The sequence below is a fragment of the Erpetoichthys calabaricus genome, chromosome 5 (assembly GCF_900747795.2).
Source record: "Erpetoichthys calabaricus chromosome 5, fErpCal1.3, whole genome shotgun sequence".
In the NCBI taxonomy this organism is placed as follows: Eukaryota; Metazoa; Chordata; class Cladistia; order Polypteriformes; family Polypteridae; genus Erpetoichthys; species Erpetoichthys calabaricus.
Window position 1 is genome coordinate 228,414,150 of NC_041398.2, and position 25,485 is coordinate 228,439,634.

General features: G+C 40.5%; 1 protein-coding gene across 1 annotated transcript; it reads right to left on the reverse strand.

Annotated features, from left to right (window-relative positions):
* Positions 1-1,204: 1,204 nt before the first annotated feature.
* Positions 1,205-11,989, reverse strand: LOC114652887 (granzyme A-like). The gene is made up of 5 exons (XM_028803194.2): positions 11,894-11,989; positions 11,681-11,813; positions 8,606-8,747; positions 5,599-5,865; positions 1,205-1,450 (listed from the first exon to the last, which is right to left on the reverse strand). Exons 1-5 carry the CDS (start codon positions 11,952-11,954, stop codon positions 1,298-1,300), a joined length of 756 nt encoding a protein of 251 aa, XP_028659027.2. The 5' UTR covers positions 11,955-11,989; the 3' UTR covers positions 1,205-1,297.
* Between the last annotated feature and the right edge of the window lie 13,496 nt (positions 11,990-25,485).

Genomic DNA, 25,485 nt, shown 5'->3' on the forward strand with positions numbered 1-25,485 from the left:
ATGGAAGATCATCTACAACTGGAGAAGATTTCATACAACAGGCTGTCCCAGTAAGATTAGCCAAAGAGCAGAATGCAAAATGGTGAAAGAAGTCTCTAAGAACCCTACAATTTCTGTCATGGGACCAACAAGTAGCTCTTGCCACTATTGATGTCAGGGTGGAAGAGTCTACCATCAGAAAGAGGCTCCACAAATTAGATCTACAAAAGAGGTATGGCAGGAGGAAACCTTTGCTGTCCAGAAAGAACATCAGGACAAGACTAAAGTTTACCCATGAACACCAGGGCAAAGAACAGGATTTCTAGAGCAATGTGCTCCAGTCAGACAATGCACATAGAGTTAGTTGCCCACAGTACCAGAAGATATATTTGGTGAAAACCAACAACATCATTTGGCCAGAAGAATCTGAAACCAAAATGGTGGTGGAAATGTTATGATTTGGGGATGCTTTGCTATATCAGTGCCTAGGCAGCTCACCATCATCAAATCAACGACAAATTTTTCATCATACCAGAAAATAATGTGAGCCCATTTGTTAGATGGTTGAAGCTCAGCTGAATCTGGACCTTGTAACATGACAATGACCCCACATGAAGCAGAAAATCAACCAAGGAATGGTGGAAAAGAAAAAATGGAGACTCCTGGAATGTCTGAGTCAAAGCCTGGATGATGAGATGTTGTGTTGGGATTTGAATCAGGTTGTGCACACAAGACACCCCATAAACATCACACAGCTGAGAGAATTATGCATAGGAAAAACTCATTTGAAGTCAAAGACTGGTAGACAGTTACAGGAAATACCTATTTGAGGGTGCAATGCCAGCTATTAGATCCAAGGATGGACAGACACAGATGAGAATTGCAAATCTGTCCATTTTCGTGGATTAAATTATAGAAAAGTCAAATTTTCATTTTTTTTTAAATATCCATCCATCCATCCATTTTCCAACCCACTGAATCCGAACACAGGGTCACGGGGGTCTGCTGGAGCCAATCCCAGCCAACACAGGGCACAAGGCAGGAAACAATCCTGGGCAGGGTGCCAACCCACCGCAGGACACACACAAACACACCCACACACCAAGCATTTTTTTTAAATATCATTATGTTTATCTAAAGATACTGTGTACAAGAAGATCAAGTCGTAAAATGTTCCCATATGTTAGAAAAGAAAGCAAAACTTATTTTCATATTTGTTACATGACTGTATATTGCATAATCTGAAACAATAAAAATAATAGCAAGCAGCAGCAGCACCATAGAAAGAGGCGCTGATGCATGAAACAAGCATTTACATTTAATAATCCTCAATTAGTCCTTGTATCCATTTGAGATACTCTTTTGTAAGGAGCGTGTAGACACCTGGTTTTCTAGGCAGCCCACAACCTTTACCGAAGGAGACAATTCCTCTGTAGATCCCATTGCACAGTAATGGGCCTCCTGAATCTCCCTGCGTAAGCGACATAACATTTAAAATGAATGAAAGCAGAAATTGCATATATAGAATAACACTGTGAGAAAGCAAAATGGTTGAGTATACTGTAACATACACAGTACATATACATGGACTCTTCACGACCACCTTACTGGTTTATGACCAGCCTTATGTTTAAGTGGAAAAGAAGGTACTCTACCTTACTCTTAACCCTCATTGGATTCTGTTTCATAGGCAGAGGATCTCTATCCAGCAGGGGGTGCTAGCTCCCTGGTTAGAATAAGTTCTTTTGTAATTGTAAGCCGAAACTATATAGATTGTGGTACCCAGTGGGGGTTCATGCCCGGCCGGGATGCCCAGGATGACCCTCCTCCAGAACACAAGGGGTCATCCTCCCTGGTTGCTGTGGGGGCCACGGGTACAGAGCTTGGAAGCTCAACCCTGTAGGGGCCCGTGGTCACCGCCAGGGGGCGCCCCGATGCCTTGGGAGCCCTGGACCTCAGTACTTCCGCCACACCTGGAAGTGCTGGGGGGAAGAGTATTGAGGACTTCCGGATACACCGACAGAGCTTCCGCCACACAGGGGTGTGGCTACAGAAGCCCTTAGGATGCACCTGGAGTCCATCCGGGGTGTATAAAAGGGGCCGCCTCCCTCCAGTCAGGGGCAAGAGTCAGGTGGAAGAGGACGAAGCTTGGTGAAGAGGAGTGGAGGCAGACCAGAGACTTGGAGAAGGTATTGTGTTGTGGCCAGGACTTAAGGGGTGATTGGTGCTGCGGCACTGGGTATTGTGCACTAAGATGAACGTAAATAATGTAAATAAACGTGTGTGTGGTGAAACCATCATGTCTACCTGTCTGTTTCCGGGCTGTTCCCCACAAGATATAATATAAAGAGGCGATATCCCTCCCATATGAAGGGGATATGGTGTTAAGAAATCACATAAGAGAAAATAACTTAGCTTTCATTAATGACAATTTACGTGGCATTACAGACGCAGGAGCCATAGTAAGACTATTATCGATGTGGGATCTCTATGTGTACAGTCTGCCATTTTCGTCGCTGCGCTGGAAGGATTTTCAGAATCGGATGACGTTATCTTCTATCCGTCCATTGGCTTCTAAGGTGTGCCGGGCAGTGTTCCAAGGCTTTATACTCTTTCTCCATGTGCATGCCCTTACTTAGGTAAATCATGCCATTCCAAAAAAGGGAAAGAGAAGATTCAATTTCATGCTGACTCTAACACACAGAAATAGTACAATGCCCATTTTCGTAGTTGTCCCTTTCTTATCTTCTAATGCTTGCCTAGTAGTTCTAAATGATGATCCCCTGTGTGCTAAATCTGGCCTTGTGTTAGCTATACATGTGAGAAGAAGCAGATTTGTAAAATATTTTTTGTACAGAGCACAGTTACATATTAAAAATATAAACTTATTACAGGATTAAGCATCCATGCAACTGGCATGGTTACTGGACATCATACAGCGGTCCATACAAACTCTTTCTTTCTGTCTCTCTCTCTGGTGTCCCTGTTGCCCTTCTCAGTACATTACAGGGATTTACCTTTGCCTGGCAGTATCCTTCTTCTTGACATGGCTTGTGAAATTAGATTTTGACAGTTAGTATATGTATATACTTAAGAAATGGTTTCAGCAGGACTGAAGGTATGGAATCTAAGGTAATGTCTCAGATGGGAAGGCAGAATATTGAAAGGAGACTAATTGCTGGAGCAATAAGTTCCTCCACTTCTGGTGTTGCTTAAGGTTTGTTTCCTACTGGGCCGCATACTAATTGAAACAGAAACCACAGCTGAAACCAGAGATCTGTCCAATTGTACGGTATTACCAAAATGCTAATCAAAGAATCTTAGCAAGGAGACAAATCAAAGAGTCAGAAAACAGGGGATCTAAAGCACAAAAACTAAACACATACGCACATGAGATTGTTTCTGAGGATATCTACAAACTCAAATAATAATTTGACTGATGTGGAATGCTTTATATCATCACATCAGTTATGTTAATTATGATATTCCCGGAGATATGCTGCATAGTAAATGTCACTACATTGTAACAATGGCAACTGAAAATGCTGATACCCAAAATAAAAAACAAAATTGAGACAGAAATACTGCAATTAGAACATTAGAACAATCTAGATGAGAACAGGCCATTCAGCCCAACAAAGCTCGCCAGTCTTATACACTTAATTCTTCCAAAAACATCAGATCGAGTTTTGAAATTCCCTAAAGTCCTACTGTCTAGCACACTACTTGGTCGCTTATTCTAAGTGTCTATCGTTCTTTGCATAAAGAAAAATGTTTGTGTGAAATTTACCCTTAACAAGTTTCCAACTGTGTCCCCATGTTCTTGAACTAATTTTATTAACAAGTATGAACAATAACAGAAGCATTAAAATGACACTCGGGCAATATTAAAAGTACACAGAATCATCAAAAAAGTTCAGTATTGTGCACTTCCTGGTTGGAGATGTAGCCCAAAAATTTTTAACATAAAATGTGTTCTAATAATCATTGATTATGAATATGTTCTGTCTTTTGACTAAAATTTTTGTCTAAAATTGTGGCTTTGGTTATGTGAGTATCAACTCAAACTATCTTTTGCTATTGATTCCTTTGTTAGTTAAATTTATATCTTCCTGGTTTTTCTTTGAATATGAACCACATCCTAATTCTGATTTAATTAAAAATTGTTCCTACTCAGTGCAGTCAATACAAACTGTAGTTTGAACAGGCAGCCCTTTTGGACCCTTGATTCCTCTAGGGCAGCTGTGCGCAAAACGCGGCCGTACGGCCGCATGCGGCCGTGGGCAAGGACTTTGGCGGCCGTGGACGTGTATATTAAAGTGTACGTAATGGCGGCCGTGCAGGTGTAGGGTCTCTGGACTCCAGCGAGTAAGGGGTCTCAACGCCGCGGAATCTTTGTCGGCCGGGTCGGTATGGTGACGCCGAAAGCCGATTTGCTTACTTGAATATTAAGTTCGGTTGAAATGGGCTGACACCCAGGAGTACATTTGAAGTCACGTGACTAGCGGCTAGCCAATATGGAACTGAGAAGGAAATGGGAGTGTACGCCTGTACGGCCTTGTGGCTAAGTCCATACACTGCCTATCGCCATTAGCAAACGGTCATCATATGTGCGAAGCAGCGTTTTCCAGAATGAAATATCTGAAAAACAAGTACCGAACCCGATTGGTAGACAGCAATCTAGAGTCTGGAATACGGCTAATGGTCTCCAGCGAGTCCCCTGACTTTGCAAGTCTGTCTGCAAACATGCAAGAGCAAGGAAGCCATTAATGGCGATGTTTTCCAAACTTCCTGAAACAATTGCTGTAAAGGTTTTTTGTCCTATATGACGTTTCGTAGACATTTTTTTACATATGTAGACCAGTAAATTGAATATTGTCAGATATATCATACTCTGTTTTAATGTGTAATCTGTAAATTTTTACATAAATCATAAAACATTATTAAGTTTACTTGGACTTACTGGCGGCCGTTATTAAAGTAAAAAGTCTGTAGTGCGGCCGTTATTAAAGTAAAAAGTCTGTAGTGCGGCCGTCAATAGCGGAAAGGTTGCGCATGCCTGCTCTAGGGGGAGCTCATCACATGCAGCTTCACTGATGACCTGAGTAGCCAGTTGACCAGGAAGTACTTTGGAAGTGGAGATAAGGTGAGAGTTTACCTGTAATTATTGGCAAAATAAAGGATTGAAGATAAAAGAAGAAGGAGGCCTGTATTGTAGAGAACCTGTGCCATAAATGTTTTTCTTTACCTTAGATGTGGTCCGTCCAGTTGTGTTCTGGGTCAGGGGAGTGCAAAAGAACCCCACATATATCACCACTATACATATATTGTTATGCATGCATGTTGGAAGGATCTATTTATGGACTTTGTCAAGGTATGTTATAAGTCACAAAATGAGAGGGGGCGCAATCACTAAAATTGTCTTCTATCTCTACTTACAGTCATGAATTTAATCCAGTTAAATTGCTTCTGTATACAATTTATTTCCAAGGTACATATTAATATCAAGTGCAGAGATGGCCACTAACTGTGGATAACCCAGCAGCTGTAGCAGAAAGGATGATGTCAAAAAATAAAAAAGTATAACAGAAAGTTCTGAAATTCTGAACAGAGCTTTACCTCACAGGTGTCTTGGTCTCCATTTGGATCACCTGCACACAGCATGTGTTCTGTTATGCGTATTTCTTCATAGTAGCTGGCACTGTTGCACACATTTCTTTCTACAACAGTAACATTTGTTTCTCTCATCTTGTCTACTAGATAACGACCAAACTTGGTAGCACCCCATCCAGCAACACTGCAGTTGGTTCCTGCTTCGACATCTTCTCCATGTTTGGGAAGTGGAAGGAGTGAAACATATTTGTTCAATGTTGCGCTTGCATTCAGCTTTTGAAAATACAAATCAAAGACAAATGATAAAATTATTACATTCACACTATGGAACAAGCAGATGATAAATCTACACACACACATACTTGAATAATTCTGGCATAATCAGTGAAAAAGCAGACACAAGTACACTAAGAACATCAAGTGATTGGCCTATTGGCTTACACACCCAAATAAACATACCCAAATAAAGTCTTATTTTACTACCTTCTTGTCCTTCTCAATATCTCTTTTAAGTTCAGCTCTTACCCTTTAATGGAATATGTTTATGTGACAACTGTCACTGTCAGGTCTTACTGGGTACATGACATCGGACAATTTCTTAAGCCACCGTGATAGAACACTCTGTTTCTTTACTTAATTTACTTAGTTGCAGAATAACAGCATGAAGGAAGTGTGGGATGGGATGAAGATCATCACTGGCTGCAGCTCGAAGCGGGGTACCACCATTGAGAGAGACGTGAAGAGAGCAAACCAAATGAACAACTTTTTTAACAGGTTTGACCACCCTAACCCACTCTCACTCTCACCTCGGAGTACTGCACCCTCCACACATCCTTCTGCTGATACCAGCATAGGAAAGACATCCCCACCCATAATTACAACAGCACAAGTGAGCAGAGAGCTGAGGAGACTTCGTGCCAGCAAAGCAGCGGGTCCAGATGGAGTATCGCCACGACTGCTGAAGGTCTGTGCATCGGAGCTGGGGGGTCCTCTACAGCGCATCTTCAACCTAAGCCTGGAACAGGGGAGAGTCCCGAGGCTTTGGAAAACATCTTGTATCACCCCAGTCCCAAAGGTATCACGTCCTAGTGAGCTGAATGACTTTCGGCCTGTTGCTCTGACATCACATGTGATGAAGACCATGGAGAGGCTGCTGCTTCACCACCTTAGGCCACAGGTTCAACACGCCCTTGACCCTCTGCAGTTTGCATATCAGGAGAGGGTGGGAGTGGAAGATGCCATCATCTATATGCTACACCGATCCCTCTCTCACTTGGACAGAGGCAGTGGTGCTGTAAGAATTATGTTTCTAGACTTCTCTAGCGCCTTCAACACAATCCAACCTCTGCTCCTTAGGGACAAGCTGACAGAGATGGGATTAGATTCATACCTAGTGGCATGGATCGTGGACTATCTTAAAGACAGACCTCAGTATGTGCGTCTTGGGAACTGCACGTCTGACATTGTGGTCAGCAACACAGGAGCGCCACAGGGGACTGTACTTTCTCCGGTCCTGTTCAGCCTATATACATCGGACTTCCAATACAACTCAGAGTCCTGCCATGTGCAAAAGTTCGCTGATGACACTGCTATCGTGGGCTGTATCAGGAATGGGCTGGAGGAGGAGTATAGGGACCTAATCAATGACTTTGTTAAATGGTGCGACTCAAACCACCTACACCTGAACACCAGCAAAACCAAGGAGCTGGTGGTGGATTTTAGGAGGCCAAGACCCCTCATAGACCCAGTGATCATCAAAGGTGACTGTGTGCAGATGGTGCAGACCTATAAATATCTGGGAGTGCAGCTGGATGATAAATTAGACTGGACTGCCAATACTGATGCGCTGTGCAAGAAAGGACAAAGCCGGTTATACTTCCTTAGAAGGCTGGCTTCCTTCAACATCTGCAATAAGATGCTGCAGATGTTCTATCAAACAGTTGTGGCGAGCGCCCTCTTCTACGCAGTGGTGTGCTGGGGAGGCAGCATTAAGAGGAAAGACGCCTCACGCCTGGACAAACTGGTGAGGAAGGCAGGCTCTATTGTTGGCATGGAGCTGGACAGTTTAACATCTGTGGCAGAGCGAAGGGCGCTCAGCAGGCTCCTATCAATTATGGAGAATCCACTGCATCCACTAAACAGTATCATCTCCAGACAGAAGAGCAGCTTCAGCAACAGACTGCTGTCACTGTCCTGCTCCACAGACAGATTGAGGAGATCGTTCCTCCCCCAAACTATGTGACTCTTTAATTCCACCAGGGGGGGTAAACATTAATATTTAACATTATACATAGTTATTGTCTGTTTTTTTCACCTGTATTATTATCATTCTTTAATTTAATATTATTTATTGTATCAGTATGCTGCTGCTGAAGAATGTGAATTTCCCATTGGGATTAATAAAGTATCTATCTATCTATCTATCTATCTATCTATCTATCTATCTATCTATCTATCTATCTATCTATCTATCTATCTATCTATCTATCTATCTATCTATCTATCTATCTATCTATCTATCTTAACCCATTCAGCAGTCTTTAATGCTATTCTCTAACACAAATACAGTATTATATATTTCTTTTAAATGTACACAGCCTACAAAATGCTTAATGCACAAAAACTATTTAACACTTAATGTTCCCTTTATTCTCTCACACAGGCTAACTCCATGCAGGGAGAACCCGAGACAAATACCCTGGTCTCCTTACTGTGAGGCAGCAGTGCTACCACTGCGCCATCATGATGCCCCATTTGTATTTTGTTCTCTTAATTAAATATTGTTTTAAAAGGTTTTCCATCGGTGCTATATGTGTATTTCTGAAACTAGGATCGTGAAGCTTGCCATGTTTTTTTACTGTCTCTACGTTTCCAAGCACTGGTATCTCAGTCTTTGGCTATTAAGAGTGCAAAGTTCCAAATATCAATATTTGTACTCCATCATTTTGTTTTCAATTTTAAGAAGACCCTGATTTAGATGAAAGCTGGAGAAAAGAACAAAGTGAATACACACCTTAAGGAGCATTATATCATTCACATATGTATTATTATTAAAGTAAGGATGAACAACAGCAGTCTTCACTTGAAATTTCTGTCTTGTTGGTTCTTTTTCTATTCGTAAATGAGTTCCAAGAGTCACTTCAATTTGATTTAACCTTAAAGTAAGAAAGGAAAAAACACATGTGTAATGAAAAATATACTTTGAATTGAGTAATTTCCTCTTTGCCTCTTTTTATAACCACATAAACTATCTTGTGAGGCTAGTGAATAGACGTATGTGGCAAAAGTCTTGTGAAGGCATCTCTCCATTGATTGTAGGGGTTTTCTAATTACATTAAAGAACACTATGAGTGCAGCATATCCCAGGAGCAGAATTAATAAGGCAGGAACTATCTATCTATCTATCTATCTATCTATCTATCTATCTATCTATCTATCTATCTATCTATCTATCTATCTATCTATCTATCTATCTATCTATCTATCTATCTATCTATCTATCTATCTATCTATCTATCTATCTATCTATCTAACATCTTTGATTACTCTACTTAACAATCAGCCCGCAGCCTCTGTCTCAAATTAGCACAAATATATCGCTCCTGCAAATTATAGAAAAAAACCCGATTTAAATCCATTAAGTAGTTTTCTCATTCACTAGCTAAGCGGATGTGAGATAATGAAAATAAGTCGGTGCCGCAAGCGAACTATGATACTTAGTATGATGAGAGAGGATGCAAAATCAACTGGAATGTTCAAGCAAATTATAAAAAAAAACCTGATCTAAATCCGTTAAGTAGTTCTCTCATGAAGAGTGGAGAGAAATACAGACAGACACATTAAATTTTATATATAAAGAGATGTTATCATTTTATTTTGTGTTGATTTGTTCTATTTTGTGTTGATTTTCTGCTTTCTGTATTACTTAGTGTGTAGCTTCTTCTTCATTCGCTGCTCCCATTAGGGGTTGCCACAGCAGATCTTTTTCCATATCTTTCTGTCCTCTGCATCTTGCTCTATTACATCCATCACCTGCATGTCCTCTCTCACCACATCCATACAGCTCCTCTTAGGCCTTCCTCTTTTCCTCTCCCCTGGCAGCTCTATCCTTAGCATCCTTCTCCCAATATACCCAGCATCTCTCCTCAGCACATGTCCAAACCAACGCAATCTCGCCTCTCTGACTTTGTCTCCAAACCGTCCAACTTGAGCTGATCCTCTAATGTCCTCATTTCTAATCCTATCCATCCTCATCACACCAAGTGAAAATCTTAGCATCTTTAACTCTGCTACCTCCAGCTGTCTCCTGCTTTCTGGTCACTACTTAGTGTGTAGCAATCAGTATTAATTACCAGCATCAGGAATTGCTTCTAATATACTTGATCCCCATGTTGCATGTCCAGAGGTTCCTAGGCTTATGTTAGGTGATTGTGAATTAACATGATATGGGCACCTGAGTGAGTGTACCCTGTAATAGTCTGGTACAGAGCTGGTGCCAGCCTTCTACCTGATGCTGCCAGTATAACCTTTGGCCGTCAGTTTTAAAATGGAGCTTGTAGCTTCAGAAAATGAATGGATGAAAGATTATGTACAGAATAATCTACTCTCTATATATAAAATCCTAAGCCTAAAAGTACAACGATTTTATGTCACGTTTTTTGTCACGCTTTAAATCGGGCTTATTTTAAAACCTACATATATATGTTTGGTATCTTTCTTTTCAGAATTTATCGAACTTTAATGTGATGTTGTTAGATTTTCAGATTATTATTCCATTTTTAAATTTAAACTAAAAAATATCAAGAACTTGCATCCCGTGAAATGAGACGTTGTGCCAAAAGATTTGAACACGCCTGGGGCCAGAAATTAAAGACAAAGAGTAGGACAGCTGCTGTACAGGCTTTTAAATGTTCAAAGTGCAGTGCGAGATACAGATCACGCGGCACAGCAGCACCAGCAAGCCAGCAGCTGATCGAGCAAAGAGGAGGTAAAAAAAAAACTGCATTTGTTTCCCATTGTATCACCATTTAATGGGGGTAATCGAGGAGCGACCATGTCTCCTTGGGGTGCGTTCAACCCCCCTCTTCACAACACGAGTGACAGAGATGCGAAGTGGCTGGCGTGTAGCGCAGACCAGGGGGTTTGGTGAGCGACGCGACCAGGGGGGGGAACCATCCATCCATCCATTTTCCAACCCGCTGAATCCGAACACAGGGTCACGGGGGTCTGCTGGAGCCAATCCCAGCCAACACAGGGCACAAGGCAGGGAACCAATCCTGGGCAGGGTGCCAACCCACCGCAGGACACACACAAACACACCCACACACCAAGCACACACTAGGGCCAATTTAGAATCGCCAATCCACCTAACCTGCATGTCTTCGGACTGTGGGAGGAAACCGGAGCGCCCGGAGGAAACCCACGCAGACATGGGGAGAACATGCAAACTCCACGCAGGGAGGACCCAGGAAGCGAACCCGGGTCCCCAGATCTCCCAACTGCGAGGCAGCAGCGCTACCCACTGCGCCACCGTGCCGCCCAGGGGGGGGGGGGGGGGAACCCCCTAGTTTAAAATATAAAATTCAAAAATTTGCTTATCAACACATTTTTAAATACTGCCTAATCAGCTTTTAGAGATGAACTTTTCAAGAAAATATTTATTTATTTATCCCATGTAAGTCACAGTATGCCCGTCATTCATTCACAGTATATACCACACTGCAGCACTGCTCTGTTCTAAACACATGTGGTGTGTGCGGCTCACACTTACTGTGAAGTTCCTTTGTCCTTTTCTATCTCTTATTTTTCACTAAAAAATGACACCATTCTACTCACAGTGAACTGACATGAAGCATACAAAATGGTAAATAAATATTTTTAATTTGTATGACAATTTAAAATTAAAAAGACAAGTGACAGTATTTTAGTGTTGCAAAATACACTTACAAATCCTTCCAAAGCTTACATTCACACTTCATAATGAATACTGATATTTAATTAACCCTGTTTTTGCCACTGGGAGTGTCTTCATTTGGCAAGCAATGACTAAATATTTTAATCTTTATTTTCTGGAAATGGCAGTACTCACTTTTTGCAGTGTGCTGCTGTCAACACCCAGTCTGGTTTAATCAAAGCGCCGCCACACATAGTGCTGAGATACGCCATGTAGGGTCTCGAATGATTTTGGACCTCTCTCCCACCAACAATTTCCACACAATCACCTACAAATCAGTCCTTTTTATTAGTTTAAATCATTTGGTAAATATTACAAAGCTCAGATGTTTAAAACCATGAAACTTACCCTCATAAGTCACCAACATGAAGGCTACAACTAAAAGAGGAAAACTCGCCTGCTTCTTCATTGTGTTTACTTTGGCTGGTGGCACTGATCCACTGACTTTTATTGCTGTCGAAGATCCTCTGATAGCTTTCAGTTGAATGCGTGACAGACAGAATTAAGATTGGATCAGGAAAATATCTGTTATTATTATTTTTTTAGCATCATTTTTATCAGTTTCTGGTTGTGGTTTAGGTAATGACCGCAGAAAGTCAGAAAGTTTGAAAATTGTCATGTTGCAGCTAAAGGTATAATGCAAAATGGGTATATTTTTAGATTAAAAAATATCTTTGTTGCTCCTCTGCATTTATTCTGATTTTTGTAAGCATTCTCTACATGTGCTCCTTCACTTACAATATAATACAATGCAATATAATATTATTTATTTTTGTATAGCCCAAAATCACACAAGAAGTGCCACAATGGACTTTAACAGGCCCTGCTTTTGACAGCCCCTCAGCCTTGAATCTCTAAGAAGACATGGAGAAACTCCTTCTCCCAGTAAAAAACCCTTGTCGAGAAAAAAATTGGAAAAAACCTTGGGAAAGGCAGTTCAAAGGGAGACCCCTTTCCAGGTAGGTTGGGTGTGCAGTGGGTGTCAAAAAAAGGGGTAAATACAACACAAAACACAAGTAATCCTCAATACAATATAATAGTGCAATAGAAATATTACAAGTACAGAGCAGAATTCAACAGTAGATGATATCACATAATATGATTTGGATTTGTTCAGAATCCTGGAGACCTCAGCCATCAAGCTGCCTCCCCCTATTGACCATTCCATAGCTGAGTCAGTGCTGGGCCAGCCAATCTGATGAAAGGACCCCTCTACCCGATGATTCCTGTGATCCTCCATCAGAGATGACTTTACCATAGGCAGGCTTTACTTCATCCATGAATGTTTGAAACTGCCATTGTCCTGGTCAGAACTGAGACATCACAGCTACCACAGCTTATGCCACAGCTTGTCCACTTGAAAATGTGCTGAATGTTAAGGTTAAGGTTTAAGGTTAAGGTTTCTTTATTTAGTCATGTTTACACAATAAAACATGAAATTTGCTTTCTCAGTTGCATCTAATAACAGACAGAATGAAATAAAACAGACAAATAGAAATAAGAAAGGTTAAGGTAAGGCAGTTAGTTAATACATATTTACACCAAAAAAAAAAAAAAAGGTTACAGGATATATATCAAAACCTTAATCATCCATCCAGCCATCCGAGGTTGGGTCGCGGGGGCAGCAGCTTGAGCAGAGATGCCCAGACTTCCCTCTCCCCGGCCACTTCTTCTAGCTCTTCCAGGAGAATCCCAAGGCGTTCCCAGGCCAGCCAGGAGACATAGTCCCTCCAGCGTGTCCTGGGTCTTCCCTGGGGCCTCCTCCCGGTTGGACGTGCCTGGAGCACCTCACCAGGGAGGCGTCCAGGAGGCATCCTGATCAGATGCCCGAGCCACCTCATCTGACTCCTCTCGACCTTAATCATTATCTCTGATATTTCTTATTGAAAAGTCATATGGCACTAGGAAGAAAGGAGTTTCTGGAGCGATTTGTGTGGGTGTTCAAAGCGGCTCTCCTTCCTGATTTACTGAACTTTAGTTCTACATGTAATGGATGACTGTCATCAGTTGAGATGTTTTCCTGTTTCTTTAACATTGCCCTCTGACACACACTAGTCAAATCATCTACATCAGCCCCAATAACTTTAGCTGCATACTTCGTAATCTGCTGGAGCTTTATTGAGTTTTGGTTTGTCAGACTATTAAACCAGGCAATGAAACTGACAGTGATCACAGACTGGATCATACTGTGATAGAAGGACAACATGAGGTCCTTGTCTACTTCAAATAGTTTGAGTTTATGTAGGAGAAATAAGCGCTGGTTGCATTTAGAAAATATTTTTTTTTTATTTGTATTCCAGTTAAGATTGTTATCTAGCTAAGTTCCTAAGTATTTATATTCAGTCACTATTTCTACCTCCTCTCCCAGAACTACAATATGTGAACATACAGATTTCTGTCTCTTAAAATCAAATATCATTTCTTTGGTCTTTTTTACATTCAGAGTGAGAAAGTTTTTATTGCACCAGTTTAACATACAGTCCACTTGATTTAGATAGTGGCTTTCATCCTCCCCAGATATGCGTCCTATGATCATGGTGTCATCCGCATACTTGATAATGGAGCAGTGGTCATTATTCTGCCTCAGGTCACTTGTGTACAGAGTAAACAGTAACGGTGATAAGACACATCCCTGCGGACTTCCTGTGTTTGAATGAATGACTATTGAAAAAGTGTCCTGAACTTTAACTGTCTGTGAACGGTTTAAAAGAAAGTTCTGAATCCATAGTGTAATAAATGGGTTTACATTCATACTGTTCAATTTCCCAGTCAGTATATGAGGCTGTATGGTATTGAACGCTGAAGAAAAATCCAAAAATAGTGCTCTGACATATGAACCAGGCTGATCAAGAAAGGTGTAGATATGATGTAAGATAACCTTTGATGTGAATGTAACCTGAAAAGCGATGAAACGAAAAGTGGTTGTCCCATGTACACCTGCATGCCTCTAATATGTCATCGAGTAAAGCAAAGCAAATGTGAAAAAAGATCAAGTGTTGCTTTTTCTACAAAGATATTCTAAAATAGCGTGGACATATTTGTTGGTATCCCTAGAAAAGATCATAAACAATTGGATTAGAGTGATTTTTCAAACTAGCTGTTTTCTTTAATTAGTATCACACGTCTCCAATCCTACAATCAGTCATTCAGCCATTTTAAATGGAGAAAAGTAGTCACTCTGCTATTTGGTGTCATTGTGTATCCCACATTGAACAAAGACTAGTGAAAGCAAAGGAGAGAGTTGGCTGAGGGGATCAGAAAGAAGATTATAGATAAGAATGTTAAAGGCAAAGGCTAGAAGACCATTTCTAAGCAGATTGGAGATAACAGTTGCAAATATTATTAAAAAGTTTAAGGTCCACACGATTGTAGTTAACCTCCATGGACGTGGCTGCAAGAGGAAAAATCGACCACAGAATGAGCAGACGGATGGTGAGAATACGGTAGACAAAAAGCCAAGGACAATTTCCAGAGAGATACAAGCTGAACTCCGAGGTCAAAGTCCATCAGTGTCTAATCGCGTCATTTGTCACTTTTTGTGTTGTGTGACAGTCATTTAATGGAAGAAGACCCAGGAGGACTCCACATAAAAAAAACAGACTGGAATTTGCTAAAATGAATTTTGTTAGTCACAATGTTTCTGAGAGAATGTCTTTTGAACAGATGAGATAAAACTGAAGCTTTTTGTCAAGCTACATCGGCTCTGTGTTCACAGATTGAAAAAATGAAGCTTTCATAGAAAAGAAAACCTTACCAACTGTGACATGTGGAGGAGGTTCACTTATGTTTTGGGACTGCTTTGTTGTGTCTGGTATGAGGTCCATTGATTATGTGCAGGGAATAATGAAATCTCAAGACTATCAAGACATTTTGGAGTGAAACGTACTGCCTAGTGTCAGAAAGCTCTGTCTCAGTCCTCAAACAGGATAATAACCCAAAACACACAGCTAAAAGCACCCAAGAATGGATAAGAACAAAAACATTGGACTATTCTGAGGTGGCCTTCTATAAGACCTGATTTGAAACCCATCAAGCATCAATGGAAAGAACTGAAACATAAAACGGTCTGGAGAAGCCCTCTTCAAAATTGAAACAGCTGGAGCAGTTTGCTCAGGACAAGTGGGCTACCTGTGGACAGGTGCAGAAGTCTCATGGAGAGCTTCAGGAATTGCTTGATTGCAGTGGTTGATTCTAAACGTTGTGAAACATAATATTAGGTTAAGGGTTCTATCATTTTTGTTCAAGCCATTTTCATCATTTGAAATATTCTGTTGAATCAAAACTCTGAAGCAAAGTCTGATTTTTGTTAAATATGGAATAAACCAGTGATCTCAAACTCCAGTCCTGGAGGGCCACAGTGGCTGCAGGTTTTCATTCTAACCCTTTTCTTAATTGGTGACCAGTTTTTGTTGCTAATTAACTGGTTTTCCTTTCATTTTAATGGACTTGTCTTTTAAGATTTGTTCCCCTGAATTATTCCATCATCAGCAATCAGAATTGCTTCATTTCTTTCCTTAAATGGCATCCAAACAGAAATGAAATGTGAAGTGAGTCAACTATCAGAAGGTCAGCTAAGTCAGGGCCTCAAACTCCAACCAATTTCACTCCAATGGGCTGCTTAATTAGGCTCTGATTCTTGTTGTTAATTAAATCCGTTCTTTAATTCCTTGTCTTGTTGCTGCTCTTGTTGTGCAATAACATACATTTCCAAAGTTGTTGATTTTCTTTTATCTAAGAGCACTGTTAAAATGTTTTGTGGACCTGAACAGATCAACATTCCTGACACCTTCATCTTTCTTTATTTTCAGATATTGTATGATGGACAAGTTTGCTGGTCCTGTTTTGACTCATTTTGTATCTCATTATTGTTTGGCTGCTAATTAAGGAAAAAGAAACAATTAAGGAGTCTGAGTCTTCAAGAACAAGTCAACTAAAATGAATTCAAAAGAAGTTAATTAGCAGCAAAAACAGGTCACTAATTAAGAAAAGGGTTAGAATGAAAACCTGCAGCCACTGTGGGCCTCCAGGACTGGAGTTTGAGACCAGTGAAAAAAACAATGATGGGTACCTATTACTTTTGTCAGTTTCAAGTTATTTCAGAAATAACTGTGGGTTCTTCTTGTTTCATGAAGGGGTACGAAACATTTGAAGCTCAACCCTGTAGGGGCCCATTGTCACTGCCAGGGGGCGCGCAGATGCCTTGGTAGCCCTGGACCTCAGCACTTCTGCCAGACCTGGAGGTGCTGGGGGGAAGAGGAGCAGGGACACCCGGAGTGCTTCCAGGGATGCAGCCGGCACTTCTGCCACACTGGGGCGTGTCAGTGGAAGATTGCCGGGACACACCTGGAGCACATCCGGGAACCTATAAAAGGGGTCGCCTCCCTTCATTCAAAGCTGGAGTCCGGTGGAAGAGGACGAGGTCTGGAAGGAGATGCTTAGGCTGTTGATCATGTTTGATTTCAGGTGTAGATCTGATACCTGTCTTGGTGCAACAGTGGGTGATAGCAGTATAAACATAAGGTATTTGCGTAGAAATTGAGCCCCAAAAATAAATTTGAAGTATGATACATTAATGTGATAAGCTCAGACCTGCCAGTATGCTACGCTAAGTGCCAAAAACAAGCTTTGATCTGTTTTTCTCACACTGATACATGCAGATGTCAGCAGTAATGAGACAGATAAGCCTTATCTCTGCTACACCACAAACAAATTACAACTGAAAAATATCCTCTGAGGTTTTCAAAATTTAAATTTTGTTTGTTAAAGCAGTATTTTGCTGTCAAACAGGCTGCTAAATAGGACCTTATTCTGCTTCTCCAATAGCACTGGGATCCAGATGAACACGGTTAAGCTTGATTCCAGCTTTTAACAAGAGTACTGACATGAAATTAGACAGCTGCTGCTATCTCACACTAATTCTTGTTGGTAGTTCTTTTGTGTTTGTGCAAAAAACTGCTGGGTTCTGCCATCTTAAATAGTTTGAGTGTGATGACATAATGCACCATGTGACTTCTGTGTCACGTGACCAGAAAGAGGCATAACAGTGGCAAATGAACAAATATGTCGTGAATGACACAAAACAGCTGCTACAATACCAAACAAAGAGGAGTCACCAGAATAATAATATAACATAAAATACTTCTGCAGAAGTTCCAAAAATGACACAAATCAAATCAGAGTAGTTAAAATGTAGGTTCACAACAGTTTTTGTCAGCTAGTTTACTCCTTCCTTTTGCCATTTTCTTCTTGTTAATTTCATTTTTCTATTTTGTTATTTATAATAATCGTTAAATAACATGCACATTTTTGTTGGGTTGTGTTTTTGGAAGGGTTTTTAAGTGTTTTACATAGCATTTCTTGTGAGTAATTTCATGATAATACCAGCCTCATGCCTAAAGTAGATGAGCCCATTGAGAGTCTGAGCCAACGCCCCTTACAACTCAAGTTAATATGGAAGAAAGTGAAAGATGGCAAAAAGGACATTGAAAAAATGATCTTAAGAGCACTCAGTAGGCATTGACTGTACTGCCTCCTCCCCTTTGGACCTTCTAGAGCTCAGGTGACTTTTCAATTTAAATTTGGCACAATAGATTAAAATACATAAAAAACATAGTTCAGAATAATTAGACAGTATTGACATTTTGTTACTTTTGAGGAAGATCCCAAGATCCATAAAACAATATAAAAAAACATCAAACCTGTCTAGTGTTCATGATAGATAGATAGATAGATAGATAGATAGATAGATAGATAGATAGATAGATAGATAGATAGATAGATAGATAGATAGATAGATAGATAGATAGATAGATAGATAGATAGATAGATACTTTATTAATCCCAAAGGGAAATTCACATACTCCAGCAGCAGCATACTAGTACAAAAAAAAAAAAAAAAAACAATATTAAATAAAAGAGTAATAAAAATGCAGGTAAAAACAGACAATAACTTTGTATAATGTTAATGTTTGGAGCAGAACAGTGACAGCAGTCTGTCGCTGAAGCTGCACTTCTGTCTGGAGATGATACTGTTTAGTGGATGCAGTGGATTCTCCATAATTGATAGGAGCCTGCTGAGCGCCCTTCGCTCTGCCACAGATGTCAAACTGTCCAGCTCCATGCCAACAATAGAGCCTGCCTTCCTCACCAGTTTGTCCAGGCGTGAGGCGTCCTTCTTCTTAATGCTGCCTCCCCAGCACACCATCGCGTAGAAGAGGGCGCTCACCACAACCGTCTGATAGAACATCTGCAGCATCTTATTGCAGATGTTGAAGGACACCAGCCTTCTAAGGAAGTATAACCGGCACTGTCCTTTCTTACACAGAGCATCAGTATTGGCAGTCCAGTCTAATTTATCATCCAGCTGCACTCCCAGGTATTTATAGGTCTGCACACAGTCACCTCTGATGATCACGGGGTCCATGAGGGGTCTGGGCCTCCTAAAATCCACCACCAGCTCCTTGGTTTTGCTGGTGTTCAGGTGTAGGTGGTTTGAGTCGCACCATTTAACAAAGTCCTTGATTAGGTCCTGCTCACTCCTGATGCAGCCCACGATAGTAGTGTTGTCAGCGAACGTTTGCACGTGGCAGGACTCCAAGTTGTATTGGAAGTCCGATGTATATAGGCTGAACAGGACAGGAGAAAGTACAGTCCCCTGTGGCGCTCCTGTGTTGCTGACCACAATGTCAGACGTGCAGTTCCCGAGACGCACATACTGAGGTCTGTCTTTAAGATAGTCCACGATCCATGCCACCAGGTATGCATCTACTCCCATCTCTGTCAGCTTGTCCCTAAGGAGCAGAGGTTGGATTGTGTTGAAGGCACTAGAGAAGTCTAGAAACATAATTCTTACAGCACCACTGCCTCTGTCCAAGTGGGAGAAGGATCGATGTAGCATTTAGATGATGGTATCCTCCGCTCCCACCTTCTCCTGATATACGAACTGCAGAGGGTCGAGGGTGTGTTGAACCTGTGGCCTCAGGTGGTGAAGCAGCAGCCTCTCCATGGTCTTCATCACATGTGACATCAGAGGAAGGAAGTGAAGGAAGTAATATACCTGAGGTATAAGGTATGAAAGGACCAACAATAAAACGTCTATGGTGAATGCAGTATTGAATTGGCCAAAATTATATATATATATATATATACTGTTGTCACACATGTGCAAATAGGAGGCAGCTGAAGGGCTTAAGAACTAATAGTAACACATCTGCCCAGGGAAGTGGGGTGCACTAACTCTCTTTCTAAGTCTCCTGCAGACCTTTTCCGGGAAATCCCACCAGGAGCCACTGCCTCAACTCAGGACACATCACTTCCAGTCCCGGCCCCGAGGACAACATCGGTTCCTCCAGACTTCCTATAAAACCTCACTCCCTTCCTCTGGATTTCAGTTCTGTTTTGGACTCAGTCTTGTAAACTACTTTTGCTTTACAATTCTTTCATTTTGTAGCCAGGAACAGATTATACGGGTGGCTGCCCCAAACCTTTACCATGTCTGAAGTCTCGTGCTTTCACACTACTGTATATATATATATATATATATATATATATATATATATATATATATATATATATATATATATATATATATATACATATACATATGCACAACTTGTCAAACATTTTACAACAAAAGCTTAGTTTTTAGAAAGGTTTCTATGCCAGTCTAATATTGTCCAAGTAGTACTTCAGAGGGTACACAGTAACACAGTCTGTACCAACTCTGTTTTAAGACAGACATAGGGTTTTTAAGTAATCAACAGATGTTGGGACACCTGTGCAAATTGTTTGTGTCAACTTTTAAGGCCTAATTATTTTAACTGCAGCAGAACATCTGTTAGTTGTTCCCTGCAGAAGGTCCATTTGTAATATTTTGAAATTTCCTTTTTTTTTGCTTTTTGCTAACCTTTATATCACTTTAGGTCACTGATTGCATTTCATCTAATTAATTCTGAAGAAAAACTGGAAAACCTAAGGTGTTCTAAAACTTTTATATGTATACTATAACTATAACAGCAGGCCATGTCACTTGCAGAAATTCTCAGATAATTCTGCACTTATGGGGTGTATTGATAAGGGGATCAGACAGAGGTGAGGAGTCATGTGGAAAAGTTTGGTTGTTGGTGCAAAGACAATTGTCTGCATCTTAACATCATCAAAACAAAGGAACTACTTGTGGACTTTTGTCACACCAGAGACTCTCTATGTCCGGTCACTATTAAAGGAGTGGATTTAGAGGTGGTTCACTCCTACAACAACTTGAAGGTCCATGTTAATGACAGGTTGGACTGGTCTCAGAATACAGAGGAACTATATAAGAGAAGGCAGAACAGGCTCATTTTCCTTAGGAGACTCAGTTCCTTTAATGTGAGAAGTGACAGGCTTCACATCTTTTATAACAGTGATGGCCAATGCGAATTTCTATGCTCTGGTGTACCGGGCTGGTAATTCAGCAGAAGTGTGTCAAGAGACATGACAGGTGCTCCTTTATACCAACAGCAATATATCTTTGTAATGACTCACTGTGACTGTGACAGCCAAGTCAGAACTTTTCTTGCTTTATATGTATTTGAGTGTGTGTTCAGACCAAAGTGTATGTTTGTTTATTTATTTACTTACTCATCTATCTATTTATGCATTTCTTTATTTAAAAAGCTTCTGGTTTGGTTTTTCATTTTCCCGGACATGTCCTCATTTTTAAAGTGCCATGGACTGTTTGGGAGGAATTTATAAAATTTTTAAATTGTCCTGAATTTTGGCTCTTAAAATTTGAATATCTCCATATCCTTATTATTGGTAAAAAATAAAAGCCATACACCAATCAGCATTTGCGGAAGTAGCGCACACACTTTTTTTCCAGAATCTTCACTTCCATTCTGCTAGTAAACAACGCAGATATTGACAAGAATAGTTGATATCTGTCCAACTTGGCTTTTTCATTTCATCTTTTAAATTCAGCTTTATCTTCTCAGCAAGTAGACAGTTCATTATAAATGTTGTTCCTTTCTTTAATTATTTGTAATCCTCATTCACCGTAACTAAGTGAATTTATTCAAAATCAAAATGATAATTTCACACTTTCTATCTGAGATCTTATTTTCGATTCTTCTTTCAGCACCTTGGTTAAACAAGAAATTTCATACATCCAGGTACAGTCTGTCATATTTAAGTGCGAGTAAGTACTGCTTTGAAATATTTTAATGGAAAATATTGTTATTACCACCTGCTGTTCCAAAATGGATTTATAATTGTAAACGAATGAGTCAACTATTAAAGTTTCAGTTAATTAAAAAGAATCACACATTTATTCTGTCATATAAATGTGATATCTTTTTAGTTATCCATTGATCAAGTAGTAATTCACTTTAAGTAATTTAATAATATTTTCATAATTCTTGTATTTTCATAAATTCACGAATACCAATTATGCCGAAAAGAAAGTGCAGGTTCACAGACTTCTTGAACAGCAGATATTCTTGTTTTCGAAATGGCAGAACAGATTCAATTAAGGGGTGAATGCTCACAAGATTCAGTTTCAGTAGCATGCCATGTAAAGATTTCTATTCATATTTATCTTAGAACCCAGATTTACTGAGAAAAATAGCTTCAGTGGAAAAATATAAAAGAATGTAGATAAATTGAAAAGAGTAAAATTATTTTTATTTTACTAGAAATGAATTTACTATGTGTATCATTTTTTATAGGTTTACGACAGTTAAGCTATCCAAATAAGAATGGAAGGAATGAAGTCTGTTAATTTAAGAGGCTTGACATATTCAAAATAGTTAATGGGTTATTAGTTTGCCAGTGACTGTGATTGTGGCCGTCATTTCAAAATTATAGTGATAAACTGCTACTAAAGGTTTATATCATTTTTAAAAACCATAAGACAGTGTAAAGGGCGTATTATGGCATCATAGGGAAAGGCATCCTCAAAAGTCCTCATTTTTCGACCCAAATGTCCTCATTTCCAGAGAAAGAGAGTTGGCAGTCGTACCCCCGGTGACAAATAAAGTTATGTTCATCTCTCTACTCAAGACCAGCATACAGTTACAATCATTTTTATAGCTAACAAGGTATTGTTGAAAGTCAAACCCTATTACTCCAGTGACACTGCATCTTTTATTGTGTAATAAATCTCAATTTTTGATCTTCCTAATTCAATTCAATTTATATTTGGAAACTCTAAATGTCGTGACAAAAAAAGATATGTTCAGAAGGGTTCCCCGTACCTAAGAAGACACCTGGACAGTGAAGTCTAGAATACTTGTAATTTATTGTGCAAAAATCAGATAAACAAGGGATGGTAAAATGGAAAGGTCAAAATACAACAAAACGTGCAAACAAAATAACAAACACTATGACCCTCTGGGCCTATCCAAACAGTCTGGGCTAACTACCAAATGAGCATGCTCCTTCCTACCTCCTTTTTCACTTTATTGGCCTCTTCTCCCTCCCTTGCCTTTTTTGCCGCTGTTCCTCTTCCAAATCTAAGGTTGGGAGACCGCAGAGGCAGAGGTCCTTATAATGCTAGTCTAATAAATTCTTCCTACTCCAGTCCAGCCTACTTTCTAGTACATGTGGGTCATCTCTGTTCCCTCAGGGAGTACGATTCCTAGGAGCCTCTTTCAGTGAAATAATGTTGTTGCTTATTAACAACCTGGGGGGATTATTACTGCTGCTGAGCTCCTCCCCACCTGATGGCATATGATGGATCTGGCATACCTGCCAGGAAAGTATATCCTGTCAGTGATGTGTACTGTCCCACAGTTCCTGTTGATATCTGACTCTCTGGAACATAATTTATTTCAAATGGTTTATTAAATGTATTGTTAATCTGGCAACTCCATTTTGTATTCTGTTTTTGTATGGATGCCATCATTTTATTACTATCTTTCTATTACTCTATCATGCTCTTTATGGTTGCTATGACTGTTGTCAGTCATATTGTGTAGAGATCACATGACGCTCTGGGTGATCAAGCTCCATCTGTATAAGATGGCACCGCTTAGCTGCTAATTATCTACAAAGGTTTGTGTTAAGGGCAAAATAAACAAGTTAGTATTAGGAACTTGCTTCACTTTTTGGCCTTGACTCTCCTGGTACTCTGGATAGCTTGGTGCTTAGAGTCCTGCCTCTTGTCGTTAATGTAAGCCTTGGGTGTGCTCATTTGAGTAACAAAGAGAAAGAAACTGCTTTTGCCTCTTGTTCCCTAGAGTGGAGAAAGACAATCCTGGTGAGCCCGCAACAAGCCCTGTCCCTTACGGTCCTTCCCCTTTTTAAGGAGAAGTGAATACCAGAAGTTGGCATTCATTCTAAAGCCTGCTCTCTAAGAGGACAGATCTCCTCTCAAGAACAGCTCTAAAACAATGATGGACCATTGGTCATTTGGTTTCTTTCTTCATTTTGTACTTCATTCCTTTGAAGACTTGCCTCATATGTTGCCGGATTGTTGCCCCAGTTCTTTGACGGTGACACCCTCTTTTCATTACACTGTTAATCAAAATTAATTTCTGGCTGCACCCTTTAAACTCTCTATCTCCTGATCATTTTCCTTCTCTAAAGAAAAATACCCTAATCAATTGCCCATGTGAGATGTTCAGTATTGAATGAAAAAGGCAATACACACCAGTAACTAACATATGGACTTCCCAGGCTAAAACCTCACTGTGGAAACTATTGTATATACTGATTTGTGTATGGTCTCCACCCAGGGAACCAGATTTTAAACAGCTGTTTTTTTTCTCCATGCACATATGTTAGATAGTGGATTGGGAGTATTGTGGACACAGGCAATTGATGACATGGATTTCCATGTAATATAACTCATGTTAACATCCACAGAAGGTACACAGCAGTAGAATGGATGGCCTGGGTGTTGATGGCAGGTAACGCACCATTTTAGAATTGGGAGTTCACTTAGGTCTAATGCAATTCTACGTGAATGTTAATAACATAAAGATACAAACCTCTCAATAACAAAGTGGTTTAAAATTGTCCAATTTTACTTTTAAGTTCTGGAAGTTTTCACCTTATGGTCAGAACTTGGTTGAGAGGAGATGTGATCACACATGCTGGAAACAGAGGTGAAACCAACGAGAGAAGGAGAAGTGAAAACTCAAGATACCTGAAGAGTCTGTGAACCTTTTTTTTTTAGGAGAAGATGAGATCTTGGGTGTAGCACTGTAGGGATGACGTTTTTCAATTTCTTCAGTGCTTTCAGTACCATCCAGCCATCACTGTTAAGGAGTAAATTCAGAGATAAGCAAATGGATGAGCTAGTGGTGTCCTGGATAATGAACAATCTGTGGGGCAGACCACACTTTGTGAGACTCAATGATTGTGTCTCTGATACGAATGTGAACAACACTGGAGCACTACAAGGAACAAGGAACAGTCCTGTCTCTTTTTTCTCTTCACTCTGTACACCTCAGACTATAAAATATAATATCTATATATATAATTCACTAAGCCGGGAGACAAGTAGCCACCCATGGAAAGCACGCCGTAAGGGGTGTGGATTCACTAAACCGCCGACAAGTAAGACGCCAATGGCGCACGCAGGAAGGAGCCATGCCCACCAACTCTTAGACCATTGGATATGACGAAAAAAATCACAGAGCCACGCCCACCAACTCGGACGCGACTCCTCGGAAAACATGCCGTCATTTCTGTTTGTCTGTGCCACAGTCCACTTGCAGCTCTGAGCCACATTGACTTTTCATTAGTCAACCTCAGTGAAACCTTGGTTCACACAGAGGCAGCGCCAGAGAGAGACAGAGGCACACACAGGCAGCGCGATAGAGAGAGCCGCGCACACACAGGCAGCACCAGAGAGACAGAGGCACACACAGAGGCAGCGCCAGAGAGACAGAGCCGCACACACACACAGAGGCACACACAGGCAGCGCGAGAGAGAGAGCCGCGCACACACAGGCAGC

Excerpts from the sequence above, each read along its gene's own strand:
- LOC114652887 (XM_028803194.2), bottom strand. The coding sequence starts at position 11,954 with ATGAAGAAGCAGGCGAGTTTTCCTCTTTTAGTTGTAGCCTTCATGTTG. Across the intron at positions 11,814-11,893 it reads CATGTTGGTGACTTATGAGG|GTGATTGTGTGGAAATTGTT; the intron begins GTAAGTTTCATG and ends ACTGATTTGTAG. Across the intron at positions 5,866-8,605 it reads ATGATATAATGCTCCTTAAG|CTGAATGCAAGCGCAACATT; the intron begins GTGTGTATTCAC and ends TATTTTCAAAAG.